Source organism: Acomys minous, assembly GCF_964271855.1.
Source record: "Acomys minous genome assembly, chromosome: 18".
NCBI classification, from domain to species: Eukaryota; Metazoa; Chordata; class Mammalia; order Rodentia; family Muridae; genus Acomys; species Acomys minous.
Window position 1 is genome coordinate 5543076 of NC_140501.1, and position 16982 is coordinate 5560057.

At 50.4% G+C, this 16982-nt stretch overlaps 1 protein-coding gene across 2 annotated transcripts in view; it reads left to right on the top strand.

Moving 5' to 3' along the window:
* The window catches only part of ABCC4 (ATP binding cassette subfamily C member 4 (PEL blood group)), a 194927-nt gene that overhangs the window by 20614 nt on the left and 157331 nt on the right, over positions 1-16982 (top strand). For both annotated transcript variants that reach the window (XM_084768221.1, XM_084768222.1), the window contains 2 exons: positions 16122-16232; positions 16721-16841. In XM_084768221.1, the coding sequence (XP_084624347.1) occupies positions 16122-16232; positions 16721-16841 (232 nt within the window). The remainder of the gene's footprint in view (positions 1-16121; positions 16233-16720; positions 16842-16982) is intronic.

Here is a 16982-nt window from a genome sequence, read left to right on the forward strand (position 1 = left end):
AAGTCAGCTGTCTTACTTACTTCACTAGTGCTGTGATGACACTACGGCCAATGCCTTCAGAGGGCAGAGTCCTGGCAGGTGGGCAGGCAGGCAGAGAGGCAGGGAGGCAGGCAGGCAGACAGACAGGAAGGCAGGAAGGCAGGCAGGCAGGGAGGCAGGGAGGCAGGCAGAGAGGCAGGGAGGCAGGCAGGGAGGCAGGCAGGCAGAGAGGCAGGGAGGCAGCAGGCAGGCAGGCAGGGAGGCAGCAGACAGACAGGCAGGCAGGCAGGCAGACAGGAAGGCAGGCAGACAGGAAGGCAGGCAGGCAGGCAGGCAGGGAGGCAGGGAGGCAGGCAGAGAGGCAGGGAGGCAGGCAGGGAGGCAGGGAGGCAGTAGGCAGGCAGGCAGACAGGCAAGCAGGCAGGCAGGCAGGCAGGGAGGCAGGCAGGCAGGCAGGCAGGCCGGAAGACAGGCAGGCAGACAGGCAGGCAGGCAGAGAGGCAGAGAGGCAGGGAGGCAGGGAGGCAGTAGGCAGGCAGGCAGACAGGCAAGCAGGCAGGCAGGCAGGCAGGCAGGCAGGGAGGCAGGGAGGCAGGCAGGCAGGCAGGCAGGCAGGAAGACAGGCAGGCAGACAGGCAGGCAGGCAGAGAGGCAGAGAAGCAGGGAGGCAGTAGGCAGGCAGGCAGACAGGCAAGCAGGCAGGCAGGCAGGCAGGGAGGGAGGGAGGGAGGCAGAGAGGCAGGCAGACAGACAGGCAGGCAGACACTGGCTGTAGCGGAGAGCTTACATCTACAAGTACGGGGCACAGAGAACTAACTGGAAATGGCATGGGCTTTTGAAACCTCAAAGCCTGTTCCTTGTTGCAGCCCTGTGTCTGCTTCCTTCCTCCTCTGGGTATCCAGGCTCGTTGCACACCATCCTGGGATGATGGGTGCAGTGCAGGATCTCAGGCACTGGCGAATGTGCAAGAAACAGCCTTCTTGGGAGACAGCTTCAGTGGGGCAGCTCATTTAATTTGGGGAAACAAGGGCTGTATAAACCTTTAGGGAGTGGGTAGAGGTTTTTTGGGATAGGTGTACATCATTGGCTGGGGCCAGGGTGCTGGGGATGCCTGATTTGTATGAAGAGGAATTTAGGGTGCCTGCTGGACACGATCTTGTAAGAAGAGAGGAAGTTTAACCTGGCGCCAGGCTACACGACCACCTCAGCGGAGTCAGAGGGGGACCCATAGGCGTGTGTAGGCAATGGGCAGGCCCAGAGCAGAGAGGAATCAGACCTACTCCTGCTGGTCTCAAGAGGAGATTTTGGGGGTTGTGGACACACCTCCACCTCACTCTTGCTCTAGCTCAGCACCCCACCTAGTGACACAAATTCTCCAACATGGCCACACCTGCTAATCCACCTTTAACAGTTCTATCAACCAAGTATTCAAATGCATGAGCCTATGGGGGCCGTTCTCATTTTAGCCATCATCTGAGGCCATAAGCGGAGACCAAGGAGAGGCCAGAAAAGTCATCACTCTCATGGGCTTAGAGGCAGGTGCAGAGCCATCTGGGTCACGTGACACCTGGATGGTCAGGAGACAGGAAGGGAGGGGCCATAGGCATACCCAGACCATGCCTTTGGTTGAATTCCTGACGGGGAGATGAGCAGTTCAGGATTGGCATCTTCCGGTTTGTACATCTCAGAGGCATGCTCTCGGTGGACCCTCCTCCCTGTCTGCAGTTGGCCACCTCCATCGCAGTCAGCCTCTCCCCAGCTGGAGAAGGTTTTAAGGTACTAGAACATCATCCTGTACAGAAAACAGAAACGATAAATGGACTAAAGTCTCTGCTGCGTCACAGTTGAGAGGGCAGCCTGATGGCTCCGGGCAGAGGGGAAACTTGCTTGGGCAAACGTGCAAAGCTGGAGCAGGTGTCTTGGGGTTCACCTGGAGCCAGGAGGAAGACGTGGGGGGAGTACATGGTGCTCAGTCAGGTCTCACCATCGGCTCCCCACGCAGGCAAAGGAAGCACACTAAATGGCTGCCTTGTGATCTTTGCTGCCCTTCATCTCTACAGGGCGTTGATGACAGAGCCTGCATCTGCCGAGTGGGTGTAAAGTCAGAACCTGATGGGAACAGGGGCATGTCATCTGGAGCTCTGCCCTGATTCGAGCTAAGTTCATCCACCGCCGTTGTAGGGAGCCTGTGACGTCAAACCGGAAGGTGATGTCACAGAGAGAAAGGCTCTGTGTTATAGTATGGACTGTCAGTTTGGAGACTTTGGTAAAGATTTGGCTTGGTTTTGTGGAGATTCCAAGTAACTAGGCACCTTGCTCTGCATAAATTACTTTTTTAATTTGGAGAAAAATCAGGTGCCATAGATAAATAATAATTTCAACACTTGTAACCAAATGTCTTTGTGTCCCCTGTGTTTTTTTAGGACATTAGCTTAGTTGGGTTTCAAGGTGTGTGTGTGTGTGTGTGTGTGTGTGTGTGCGCGCGCATGCGTACATGTTAGTTTTTGGCTTTAAGTAGCAAGAATTTAGGTTGTCTGGGCATACACTTTTCTTTATGCTAGAAGCTTTGGAAAAACAAAATTGTCAAAAATAGTCTCCTCATGCAGCTTGTACCCCATACAAAGTAGAGAGGGCTGGGTTAGACTTTGTGTTGACTCTGAAACTCTGAAACACAGAATGTGGCCAGGTGTGGTGGCGCACACCTGTAATCCCAGCACTCAGGGAGGCAGAGGCAGGCAGATCGCCGTGAGTTCTAGGCCAGCCTAGTCTACAAAGTGAATGCGGGACAGCCAAGGCTGCACAGAGAAACCCTGTCTCAGGAAAAATTAAAAAAAGAGAGAAAGAAAGAAAGAAAGAAAAGATAAGCACAGAATGTGCTGCAAACTACTTCTCCATCTCAGTCCTGTGATAATTGTTTTCTTCCTTCCTTCCTTGCTTCCTTCCTTTCTTTCTCTCTCTCTTTCTTTCTTTTCCAAGATATGATTTCTCTGTGTAGCCCTGGCTGTCATGCAACTTGCTTTGTAGATCAGCGTGGCCTTGAACTCACAACGATCCGCCTGCCTTTGCCTGTGCTGGGATTAAATGTGTGCTCCACCATGCCCAGCCAGTGAAATTTGTTCTTAAAACACCTAAGCAGAATAGGTTGCATTGCCTGGGAATGTCACAGATATATTTTACCCTTGCACATCTACTATGTACTCAAAGTAGTTGCTTGTTCAGCAAATGGCCTGGAGCCTTTCCCCAGGAGTTACTTCATATACTTGAGACTTGCTTGCATATATTTGCTAATTTAGATTTGTGTGTGTGTGTGTGTGTGTGTATATGCAGCAGACTTCTCTTGAAGTTGGTAGGTAGAGGCATACAGGCAGCGTTCGGGGTGATCAGAACTTGCTGTATTGAGGTCAGCCTGCTTTTCAAGCTGTCAGTGAATCGGAGGCAGTGAAAACCCTGTTCCCTTTTTCCAGTTTTGCGTGGTGTCACGTCACAGTGTACCCTGCTTCTGTTAGGACCAATGCTTGTCACATAGATAGGGCTATAAAGTAGTCCAGATGGTTCCAGCTCAGAGCAGAACTTCCCAAGCTATTCGTGAGGGCTCTCATAAGTTGATTATCTGCTTACTGATAAGTTTGGACAAACAGGGCAATTAATACACACTGACTGCTCATATGGTGGGGGATAACGTGATGTGAATAGTTTTAAGGATTTGTAGACTAACATCCTCTTAAACAGTGCAGTGGCCTGGAAGAGTAAACAGCCTCCACTTAGCTTTTCCACCATCAAACTGCCTGGTGTGTTTGTGTGTGTGTGTGTGTGTGTGTGTGTGTGTGTGTGTGTGTGTGTGTGTGTGTTCGTGGGGTGGGGGTAGGGGGGTTATCTGAGCCAAAGGCCAGCGCTTTCTTGCCCCCTGCTTCCCAGCCAGTTTCACAGTGCTGTGGCTGTGGTGGCCTTTGGTCATCTGTTTACAGCCCCGTGACTGACTCAGGGTGGAAGACACTGTTTTAGATAGAGCTCAGCCAGTCCCTATCAGATTGCACATTAGCGTGAGCAATCTGTCTGAAGCCATCTCAGCATTTGTTTGCTTGCTGCTCTTTCAGACTCGATGTAAGCACAGACACCCAGGTTAAACTCAGCCTGTGTCAAGAGAAAAAAGCAGCCACTGGCCCCTCTTGGTTGATTCTCTTCCCCACCCCCACCCCGCATTCTGTTTATTCTTTGATGAAACAAGCAAAGAGGCGCTTTGGTGGCAGCTGTGCCCCGAGCCTCACTACTAAAATGTGTCCTGTAGACCAATGGAATGGCATTCCCTGTGTCTTGGGAGACATGTGGAGTCTTTAGGGCCATCAACAGTGCACTGACCCAGAATCATCATTAAGGCCCCCCAGGGAATTGATGTGTCGGGGTGGGGAGCATGGGACCCAGACCAGACCAGACCAGACCAGACCAGACTAGACCAGACCAGGCCGCTGGTGTCATCTACCTGGACAAAGCTGGTTGCTGCCTCATTCTCAGGACAGGAAGAGGGAAGGGTAGACATGTGCTCACGGTGCGTGGTTCTAACTCTACCTTGCCGTGAGTGCTCACCTATGTGCAAGGGTTCCTCAGAGGAGAGGTTGGATTGTGAGGCAGGAGGTAAGGGGCTGGAGGATCCAGCCCAGAGTGTGCTTAGCTGAGCTCAGTTGAGCCTGTGGTTTTCCTGTCCGTCTGCCTTGGAGCACAACATGAACGAAAGATGGAAATGGTGCGGCCTCCGTGGCCGATCAACACACAGTAACCAATCAGATTTGTTACCACAGATGACAGCAGCGTTAGTAGTTGGGTTGCTCGCCTCCTAGAAAGTTCACGGCTTACTGCACAGCTGATGTGAAGGCCATGCAAATGTGGGCTTCCTCCCCCTTCGTTTCTTCTTTGGGTGGTGGAAGCGACAAGTATATGTGTGGGTGGGGCAGACGGAAGAGTGTATCGAAGTCCCAAGTAGCCACCCTGAGTGCCAACTGCGGTCAGCTCCCAGCCAGTCCTGTCTGCGTTCTCCCCGAAGCTCGTCTCCACTTGGAGACAGGGGTACTTGGATGCAAGTACGGCGAGTGAAAATTGCTTTTGATTTGTAAAGGGGCACTGTGGAACCATTTCCCCGTGGTGGGGAGGCCTGGTGGCACTCAGAGAAAGAATAAGCAGGCTACCTGCTGCCTGAATGTTCTAACCGTTCTTCATCCAGGCTGGCCCACGCGTGCTCATCTTTCTCCATCCTATCCGGGATGGCTCTTCTTCAACCAGGTCCCTGCTGTAGCTGTCACTTCGCTCAGCTGTTGATACCTCAGTCACTTCCCCAGCAGTGCCCAGCGGTGGCCCTGGCTGCCATCTGAGGGGACACCGGGAGCTGAGGCCTGTGTATCTTCCTCATTCTGTCTCTGGCCTTCCGTGTACTTGTTGAGGTTCCAACTTCCAAAATTTATCTTGGACACCTACCACAGTGAGGAGAGGACATTATCTTTGGCTCATTTTTTTCCTCATGTTTCCTCAGGCTGGACCAGGAACCCTGAGGCCTGGGTTCACTGTTATAATTTAGCCATTTAAATGACCATGAGTAAGCTCCACAGGGAGGTTTTTCCATGGAGGCTCAGGGGCTTTGCTAGGGTTTTTTGTTTTTAGGTTATCTCTAGTTTAAATTCTATCTATCTATCTGTCTGTCTGTCTGTCTATCTTATCTATCTATCCATCTATTTATCTTATTATCTATCTATCTACCTATCTATCTATCTGAAAGGGCCAGGGGGTCAGAGGACAAGTTGGGGTTGTGTCTCCTTCTACCATGTGGGTGCCAGGGATTAGACTCAGGTTGTTAGGCTTGGTGGCAGGTGCCTTTGCTTGCTGAGCCATCTTGTGGACACAGGTTGGACCTTCTGTGACTCACCAACCATCCGTAACCATCTCAGTGTGGCTTTTCTCACGAGTACAACGTGTCGCCCTCTGAATCTTGACCTCAGGTCTATAGACTAGAAGGCCAACGACAGTGGGACCCGGGTTTACAGCTCATGAGCGTCATGGATGTTTTCTTGCAGATTAAAACTCAAGACCCCCATCTGAGTGTTAGAGAGTGAGGCCACACAGTAGGAAGAGGGAGACTTCAGGGCGTGTCTTTTCCTCATGGCGCTGGCAGCAGACGTGCTCACAGGGACAGTGATGGGCTCATAGGTACCGTGTTGAGGCCAACAGTGTCATCTTTGCCTGAGGTGCATGTAGAGAAGCCATGAGGACAGGAGGCTGTTGGGATGAGGAGACTGAAGGGGAGCAGACATCTTCTTGACGAGCAGAGCTGATGCAGTGAGTGTCTTGAGACGTGACTCGGCCCTCAGTTCCCAGGGTTGGTCAGAACTTCACGTGGCCATGCCTCCAACTGCCCCAAGCCTGTCTTCTAACCCTCAGAGCTCCTTTGTAAGATTGGGGTCCCAAAGACACTCTCAGTTCTGACCCCAGATCTCCTGTGACCCGCTCGGGTTCAATGAGAACATCTTACAGGACTCAGGGAAGTGCTGAAACTGAACGATAGAACCAGTTGGAACCAGTCAAAGGGAGTGTCGCAGAGGGCAGGTCCTGGCTGGATCCTGAAGACACAGTTTTCTCATCCTATCCCGTGGAGTTTGGCTGTGCCACTTTCTGGACTTGCTAATATCTGGCACGTTGGCATATAATGAGAGTCAGTGTTGCCAACTGAGACAGCTCATAAAAAAGTCACTGTCTTGAGTTTTCTTTCTGTAGGCGTGACTGATGTGCGTGTGGGTCATGAGGTCCATCTCAGTCTTCAGACCCCCTGAACCCCAGAGGCTGGGCTGACAGCATTTGACAAAGCCCATGCCTGTCATCACATGATTAGTCTTTCTGGGTCGGCCTCCATCTGTAGTCACTGTAGTATAAACTTTCCAGGGGACCCACTGTGAGTCACCTTGTTAGCACAAACTATCAGGCCCTATGATCTGGGAAATTTCCGAGACACACACACACACACACACACACACACACACACACACACACACACACAAAACTAGGGTCAAAGTTCAGCCAAAGCCTTCATTGCATAAGTTCGCTCCGTTCTTGTCTGTGACCTTCCAAACCCACTCTGTCAACTTGGAGAGCATCCTAGAGCTGGGTAAGAAAAGCTAGGAACAGCCAGAGAGTCCAGGAGGCAAATGGTGCCTCAGAGCCCCTGGCTGAAATGTTGATGCTGTGTCTCCTGGGGGAAGAAGGGACGCTGGCTGTACCCTCAGGGCATCTAGCCCAATCCCCCACTGCCTGGATTAGAACCTGCAGTGCAACACACATGAGCTGTACGGCCCTGGACAAACCACTTTGTCTTCCGTGTGCCACTTCCCCTCCTTCATGAAAAGAGAGACAGTGTTGTTTCGTTGTTTCCTGAGGCTGCCGTATCAAGTGACTACACACTTGATGGTTCAAAACCACAGAGATTTTACACAGTCCTGGAGACCAGAAGCCCATAGTCAGGCATAGGTAGGCCTTGCTCCCTCTGGACACCCCAGGTGAGGCTTGTCCTGACTTAGCTCGTGCAGCTTCTGGGACTGGCGATCGTTGGCTTGTGGGTGTGTCCCTTCATTCTCTGGGCTCCTCCTCTTCTACGTATGGAGCTGAGCCTTACCCCTCCACACCGGCATTTTCACTGTGCCTGGTATTTTTGTGAATGCCATGGAAGGTCCCCATGAGCCCAGGAATGGAGGGGGGTTTGCTGAAGAGCGAAGTCGGAGGTCACAGGGTCCTGAGGGAGCTAGAACTTGAAGCAGGGGTTCAGTCAGGTGATAACAGAACCACAGACCCTCACATTCGTTGCCGGTGGGCATGCGAAGCCACCTCGTTGGGAGATGGTCTAGCGTTTTCTTGAAAAAGGGAACACCTTCTTATATGACACAGCAGGCGCCGTGGGATTTTACCAGAATGAGTTTAAAACCCTGCGCATAGACATTTATAGCAGCTTCGTTCATGGAAGCATCCAGGGTGCTTAGCTGGTGAACGGATACACAAACTGCTAGATTCAGTGGTATCCAGTGATAAAGGGAGGTACGCTCAACACAGAAGACCCGTGTTTTAAATCCGTGGTATTAGCAAAACAAAGCCAATTGGAAAAGGCCACTTCCTATAGGAGTCTGACTTTGTGACCTTCTGGCTAGCGTGGAGGAAACACGGAGAGATTGCTCAGGGTAGGGAGTAAAGGAGAGATGAAAAGTTCAAACAAAGGACTCTGTGGTTGGGAAAATGGCTGTGACTTTCCAGTGGTGGATGCACACCATTACACATCTGTCCGAGCTTGGGGAATGCACAGCGTTCTGAAGTCAGCCATGGAGGAGGCTGACCACCTGCAGCACAGGCAGACCAGTGGGCGAGGCTGTGTCTGCATGGCGTGGGGGTGGGAGGCACACAGAAGTGCTCTACTTTTGCCCAGTTCTGCTGTGAACCCCAAAGCACTCCAAAATGTAAACTGTCACTAGATTTTAACTGAGGACAAATGAAAGGGTAGAGGCTTAAGGTGGGGGGGGCAGGGGGGGCGGGGCAGGTAGAGCCAAGCATATCAAGGCATGCTGATGGCACAAGTTGGCAACCAGATTGGCTGTGAGGTGGGGATCTTGCTGCGACTCGAAAAGCCGGTTGGGGCTACTGCAAATACACATTGCTTCAGCTGACCTAAATGCATGCATGCTTGTTTCCCATGGGGTTGATATACTTGGGGCAGTGTTGAGCCTGCAGTGGGGATCTCCTTTTAATTAGGCAGATGTGAATTATGTGTTTGTTTGTGGTCCAACTCTTATGACTCAAATAAAGCATGCTCTTTTCTGTTCTTCTTGGTGCACAAATTCGAATGAGTGGCATCAAACGCTCAGGTTGCCTTCACTCCAACCAACCTTCCCTCCCTCCTCCCCATCCCCCTGGGCTCTTTGAGCTTGGGAGCAAGAGCCACGCCCACCTTATGGGGATCAAGTTGATCACTTGGAGGAAAGTGTTTGATTCAGTGCCAGCCAGCGTCTTGGGTCTGTAGAGCTTACCTGGTGACAGTTTAGTCTCGTTTCTGTCGCGCACAGAGGTGGCCTCAGGTGGGCTAGTCGGAGTAGGACGTCCCCTGCTTCTTAGACGAGCCTCTGTGTGGTAGCTTGAAGGGACGAGTCTCTTGTCCGGTCCCAGCCATGTGGCTCCGGCCATCGGGAAGGGATTGTAGGTGTGGTTCTTCATTTTTCATTCGTGAGGTGCTTCTTTGAAGAAGATGGGGATATTTTTCTGTCTTTCCCTTCACAGTAAGGTCCACGGAGTTGGCTATTTGGGGAGAGGTGACGGCGAGGGAGGGAGGCTGAGAAGCTGTGAGCAGCATGGGTTCACTCGTAGGAGGAAAGGGAAACCAGGAGACTCAGATGAGCGGGCAGCTCTTGAAGCCCTGGCTCGGAAACATGTCCTTGCCCCCTTCTTCATGTCTTTCCTGGACCCCGTGAGGTGAGCATCTTTGGGTACCACACACTCCTCCCATGACCTACTGCCTCACCACAGGCCAGGGTCAACCAAGCCAACCAAACACGTATGAAAACCTCTGCACAGCGTGTGAGGCTCCCTGGGAAAGGGATGTAGGGGGGGTCCAGGAGCTGGGGACATCAGGTGGGGGGGGGCATGGAGCTTGCTTATTTTATCACACATGGAGCAGGAGGCCTCCTGGGAGTGGCAGGGCTTTGTGATTTGTTTGATTTGTTTGCTTTGAGACTGGGCAAATCCTAGGTTGGGCTTGAACTAGCTGTGTCCAGGATGACTTTTTTTGTAAAATATTTTTTATTGAAAAATAAAGTCATTCATATTACATCTCAATTGCTATCCCATCCAAGATGACTTAGAATTCCTGACCCTTTGACTGCTACTACCTTCCACGTGCTGAGATTACAAGCATGCCCTACCACACCCCTCAGCAGTTTTTGTTTGTTTGTTTGTTTTTTGTTTTGAGAATGTTTTGGGAAAGATGGCAACTAGTTGCCTCATGTGTGTGTTTAATGTGATTTGGGCATGAACCCAGTCCATAGATGCCAAAGTGGTGACCTCACCCTGAGATAGCACAGCCACCTTAGCTGTCCCCACCACTCCCTGGATGGTTCCACTGACACCTGTGCTGAGAGAGTGAGGAGGAGAGCCAGTGGGAGAGTCAGGTGTGCTAGGCTTTGCTCTTAACCAGGCCCCCAGGAACTCTGTGATAAGGGAGGCCCTGGAGAATTTGGAGGATTTTGTTTGGTTATTCTGTTGCTTATTGGGTGGGCATGAGGTCAGAGCCAACTGACTGGCATGCTGGAGGAGAAGCCAATGTTGGTGTCTGCCTCGGCTCTTCCCTGGCAACCCTTAGTCACCGACCAACCAGGAACCAAACCCCTGCCTGTCAGTTCCTCATTTTACCATCTTCCTGAGAACCTTCTGCAGATTCCAGGCTGAGAGCCACTTTTATTATTCCTGTGTGTCACCACGATGGTTTTACTCCATACCACAGAGGGATAATGGGCTTTGAAGCTGAAATAAATCAAAACCAAGGGCGTGCAGAGAGTGTGTTGATTCACACACTGGGCAAAGCTGAGTGTCTTCTGTATGCCCAGGGCGTGCTGGGTGTGGGATTTGCTTAGCTTTGGGGGGGGGGGGACCCTTGTTTTAAAATGGTGAACTGTGATAGCCTTTCAAATGATTTCCCTGTGTGGGAAACTTAAGCACGGGTAAAGGAAAGGATGCCCCTTACAGGTGGGCCACTGTGGCTATTTTGCAGGCCAAAGTGACAGGCTTGCAGTTATGTGATATTAGAGTGACAGTTGGGATGCCACGAAGGGGTTTCCAAAACTCGGGCAACTGGAAGCATGTGACATTTGTTTACTGAGATGAAGGAGGGTGAACCAGCCCCGTGAAGGGCAGGCTTTCAAAGAAGAGAAAGTGGTTGTTTGGAGCATTTAAAAAATTGAGGTCTTTATCACACACACAGGAGGAGCAGCGTGGAATAGGCAGTTGCTGGTGTGAGTCAGGTGTCTTTCTTATTTATGTATTTATTAAAATTAGATCCATTGCAATACGGTGTGGTACCCAAAGATGCTCACGTCAAGGAGTCCAGGGAAGACAGAAGGAAAGGGACAAAGATAAGTTTCCAAGCTGCCCACGTAGATTGCTTTAGAGTCAAACAGTATCCTGAGAAGTTCTGTATTCAGTGTCTTGAGAGGTAAAGCAATTTTCCTAATAAAACCTTGTTTCTCCCCCCAAATGACGCTAGAGTTTCACCCACATTGGAGGAGGGCTTGGCTCTTTCTTTGTTGTGTTCTCGTGAAGACTGGCACTGGAAACTTCCCATGATGCCGCTTCTCCAATGGAGCCATTTCAGAGAGAGGCTGACAGGGAAAAGCAGGCTGCATGCTAAGCCATCTTACTTGTGGGAGCGTGGTGAGCAAGGGAAGCTTCCCCAGACACTTCCTCAGAGTCACAGGCATGGAGGAACCAGATGAGGAGCAGAGGCCGCACTGTTGTCTTAGGGTTTAAGGATGTCCAGGTCAGGAGTCAAGGTTTAGGGCTCTGTACATTTCCGTTTCTGTAGAGAGTGACTGGAGATAACCAGCCTACAAAGAGAAAAGGGCTTAGTCTGTGGTGGCGCAGTCACATGAGGAGAGACACTTTGATTCATGGTTGGGACAGGAGATGGAGGGAAAGCCCCCAATAATGCGGGGGAAAGCCCCCAATAATGCGGCTTCCTCCCCTTACAGTTTCCGCTCCTCGTGAACCTGGGGACTAAGCTGTCAAGGGCTGCAGATCGTTTTCAGAGATTTGACTGATGGTTATTTTGAACTTTATTCTTGTTTCCAGATGGATAAGGTGCGGGCAGTGGGTATGAAGTCTCTGTAGTCCATTGTTTGATGTCTCAGCAATCTCTCAGATCAGTATAGTGTGTGTGTGTGTGTGTGCATGTGTGTGCGCGCCAAAGCATGTGTGTAAAGGATACCTTTGTAGAATTAGTTCTCACTTCCCACCTTTATGTGAGTTCTGGGGATCAAACTCAGTTGTTGGGGTTCAAGTGCCTTTACTGTTGGAACCATCTCCTTGGCCCAGAAGTCTGTTTTTATTTTTATTTATTTGTTTATTTTTGAGCAGGGTTCCATGTAGCTCAGATTGGCCTCCTCTTTATTTTGTATCCAAGGATGTCCCCGATCCCAGACGTCTTGCCTTTTCCTCCCAAGTGCTGGGATTACAGGCATGTGCCACTACACTGGCTTCTCTCCCTCTGTCGCTCTGTCTCTCTCTGTCTCTGTCTCTCTCTCCTTTACATGGGCTGCAGTGGAAGTTGACACCCTAGGTGTCTTCACCCCTCTTTCCCATGTGAGTTCTCATGTAGCGTGTGGTAGAGGAATGCTGGGAGCATGAGGAGTCAAGAATGGCCCATCTGTCTAAAAGCCCTCAGGGATAAATTAGAATGAAGGCACCAGTTGCCCTCGGTCTCCCTGACAGCCATCCATCGCTTAGCTACAGAGACATATTCTGACAAATTGTCACCAGGCGCTCTGATAATCCTGTGTGTGCTTTCTTGCAGTGTCACTTGGACCTATAGCATCTGAGAGATTACCATAGTATATATAATCAATTACTGTTCACCGGGAATGTCATCATGTGACATGTGACCACATATACTTTATTACACAGATGGTAGACGTAGTTTTTTAATCACAGTGTGCTTGCTGGACAGTAAATTAAACCATATGTCTCAGCCTGGATTTTTGAGGTTTGCGTAGTGGTAGCCTGGGGGTATCAATCTGTGGCATCCGCTAAATGACACTTTGAGTCTGTGTTGAGTTCGTATTTTTTAATTAAACATGATGTTTCTACATATGACACAAAGGCAGTTACCTGCGAGGTCTCGTTGAACATGATTATCACCGTTGCTTTCCTGCTTCCTTCTTTGTTTTCTTCCAGGGGGTTGGTTCTTGGGGCCTGTACATGCTAAGCAATTCTTGGCTGTTTATCTGTACCCCAAAGACCCTTTTGTAACTATTATGTTTCTTCTCCAAGCTGGTTTTACCTGATGATTGAAAACCAAACCCACTACAAGCCATATCAAGCCATCTTAAGCCTAAAAATGCTAATGAGTTCCACTTGGAAGCACTGACTAGGAAACACCAGATGTTCTACTGGGAGAGAGGGTTCAGGCGTGTAGGCGGTCCCTCAGGTGTGTAGGCGGTCCCTCAGACATGTCTGGGGAGTCCACCTACACGGAGCCAGGGCAGGCGAGGTGGCAAGTCTTCTGAAAACTCCTTGGGGAGGGTGGTGAGAAAGAGGCGAGCTGATTGGTCCTTCTCAGCCATCCCTTATGATCCCTTAGGTACATGAGGCAGGGGCGTTGCAACCTTGGAAGTTTACCTTGGAAGCTCCTGTTATGTATGGCAGAGTCTTGGGGAGCTGTCATGGCTCCCAGTCAAAGGCCTGTGCCTTTGGAGTGTCCCGAGCGTGTGTGTGCAAGTTGCCCTAGCTCCCTGGAGCTGCAGAACTCACTACACAGAAACCTCTAAGCACCACCCTTCTCCAAGGGGAGGGTGTCCCAGCGAACACAGTCGCTGGTGAAACATGCCCCGTGAAGAGCCCATTTGGCTGGAGAGCCAAGATGAAAGACATTTGCTTGATTCAATAATTTCACCTACCAAAGCTTTCTAGAGGGACCATATTTAATTGCCCAGAGAGACAGAGATTATGTTTCTTGGCCTTCTGAGGCTTTCCCACAAAAGCTGTTCCTGTTGGCAGCTGGAGGGGAGGGGGGGGCGATGGGAGGTTGGGGGTCGGGTGGGAAAGGACTGAAGCAACCATGATGTAGAAGTTACCACTGCCGAGCTCCCTTGGGTGCCTTGGCTAGATCGTGACAGAGGCTGACATTTGGCTTCTGGAACTTGTCTTGTTCATAGCCACACCCCAGAGGAGCCTCTTAGCATCTGCAGATGCCCTTCCATTTGTATTTGCCCAAGGCTGAGAGAGAGAGAGACAGAGAGAGAGACAGAGACACAGAGAGAGAGAGAGACAGACAGACAGACAGAGAGACAGACAGAGACAGAGAGACAGACAGACAGAGACAGACAGAGAGAGCACTGGCTGCTTAGCAGTCACACAGTCAGAATGCAGCCCCGTCTAGACTCTCAGGCTGAGGGCTTCCAGCCAGAGCACACTCAGACTTCTCACTGGAGAGTGCCTTTCAGGGCATGCTCACCAGCCAGCTTGAGTGCCAAGGACTTGAGTTCAGAAGAACCGTAGAATAAAGGACCAAACAGGTTTTCATATCTAGGTAGTGATAAATTTCACTGGTCTATCTATCATCTGTCTGTCTGTCTGTCTGTCTGTCTATCATCTATCTATGTATCTATCTTATTTGTCTACACATACATATATACATATATGCACACACATGATATAAATCAGTGACATATATACGCATACACATATAATTCCTCACACACACATACACACACACATGATAATTGGGACTAGGGATACGTAGCGATAGGTCACAGAGGTGCTGAGCTCATGTAGGCGTAAGGAGAGGATGGCAGAGGCCAAGGGAGGAGGCTGAGTCCTCAGTCCTCGGCCTGGCATAAGAACCCTAACTCTGAGCTTCTAGTCTGAAATTCCTTGGAGGAACCAAACACTCCTGGGGTTGGTAAACTTAGGGCTGAGTTTCTGTGACTGCACCCCAATGACTTAAAAGGTTAAACACACATTCTTGGAGCACCCCTGCCCCCCTACTTTTGCCCATACTATTCTAGGGGGATCAACCAGTCAGTAAGAGGAACCGTGAGCTCTGCTTTAGGAGGTTGTTTCTTGTCTGTCCCTGGAAACATCAATAAAATCTCATTTACCTCTCAGCTCTCTGTGCATGTTATTACTTAAATAACTCTTACTAAGCGGTTGCTACTTTCATTTTATTCGTAAAAAGAATAAAAAATATTTGTATTAGATTTTTTTGGGGAAGTCCTCTGCTTACTATTTTTTCTTTCAAGAAATTAAAAGTAATTTGTAGAAGTTACATTAAATACCTCATGTTCTAGTTTTCTTTCTGTTGCTGTGATGAAACACTCTGTGGGGGAAAAGGCAACAGAAAAGAAAAGGCTATTTGGCTTACGCATGCAGGTCACAGCCGTCACCATCACCGACGGAGTCAGGGCAGGAGCTCAAGCAGGGCCTGGAACCTGAAACCGTGGAGGGATACTGTTTTCTGCCTTGCTCGGGCTCACGCTTAGCTAGCCTTCTTATATACAGCTCTGGTCCTCTCATCCAAGGAATGGTGCTTTGGGCAGTGGGCTAGACCCTCCTCAGTAGTTAGCCTTCAGGACAGTCCCCACACGGACACGGTCCAGTCTGATCTGGGCCATTCTTCCCCGGAGTCTCCCTTCTCAGGTCACCGAATGAGGTGCGTGAGGTCGACAGTGGAATCTACCTGGGCAGCCCTTCCCATCAGATAGTCAAGGATGAGTTTTTACCTTCTCTCCGTAGTTTTCCTTTTGTGGGGGAGGGGAAGAGGGTGTACCCAGTGCATGCCTGGCAAGTGCTCGACCACTGGCCAACATCCCCAGTCTTCAGCTGGGGGTTTTCTGACCGTGCTGCGTCCTCTGTGCAAGGGCTGGGTTCTTCTGTTGTTCCATGGAGTTCCAAGTCCCCCAGTTGGTCCAGCTGGGCCCTGTGTCGGGCTTTTCTGCCCTTGGTTGTATGTATCTTTTTGGTGCCTTGACTGCCTTGACTGTTCCTGTATTTCGCCGTATGTGAAGGTCCTTGCAGTCTGTCTAGTGCTTTTCTGCCCCCTGTAATTAGCCATTTCTTTAAGAAGCTCTTGTTCCTTCTCAGGGAGGATGGTATTAAGAAATCAAGAAATGGTGCCTGATGTTAGAGTGCTCTCGTTGGCGACCTCCAGGGTCTCCTGATGTGTAGAACTAGTGTGTGTGTGCGTGTGTGCTTGTGCGCACGTGTGTGCCTGTGTGTGGCTGTATGTGCCTGTGCCTTTGTGTGTTGTGTGAATAAGCACGGATTTAACCTTTTCTCTGTCTTTGTATGTTTAAAATTTGGAAGTTGACAAAACGCACAACCGCGGGAGCAGTTCTGAATATGTCATCGCTTTACGTCTTCAACAGGTGGCTCAACCCCTTGTTTAAAGCTGGCCATAAGCGGAGACTGGAGGAAGATGACATGTTTTCAGTGCTTCCAGAAGATCGCTCAAAGCACCTTGGAGAGGAGTTGCAAGGGTAAGCACGGAACAGTGAGAGGAGGAAATCTGAGCGTGCACACTGTGGCTTGGAGTAGGTTTGGCTGTCTGGAGTGTCCCCTCTCCCAACATCACACACTCCCCTCAAGTTGTCCTGTGTTGGTCTGACTGTGTTGGTAGCTGTGGCAGGAGCCAGCTCCTCAGGCCCTCGACGCCTGAGCCCTGTCCTTGGAGGTAGTTTCACCCAGGCAGGTACTTACCTTCTCTGGCTACCAAGGTTGCTGTAATCTGCAAAGCATGGCAGTAACTCATTCCCTGAGGTGTTCCCCCTTGAGGCCCGTTTTTTTTTTTCTGGTGCAACCGAGTCAGCCTCACACATCTTTCTGGGTCCCTTGGGACAATTAGCCAGTGTTTGTGCAGCATCCTCAGAAAACCCCTGTCACAAACACTTACCTGTCCTTCCGTCATCTTCCTGTTTGACTCAGTGGCAGTGCATGCTGTTCTTGACTCCGCTTTGTCTTACTGTAGGTACTGGGATAAAGAAGTTCTGCGAGCCAAGAAGGACGCACGGAAGCCTTCCTTAACAAAGGCGATCATAAAGTGTTACTGGAAGTCTTACGTGATTTTGGGAATTTTTACGTTAATTGAGGTAAACGCTTGGTATGTCCTGGCAGCTGTCTCTGAGTGGAGCGCACCAGGAGGAGGTGTGCTAGCTGTCACTCTTCTTTAGCGTGAGCAGGGACCTGCGGGCAGAAGAGGCTGTCTTTGGGATGGGAGATGCTTCGGTGAC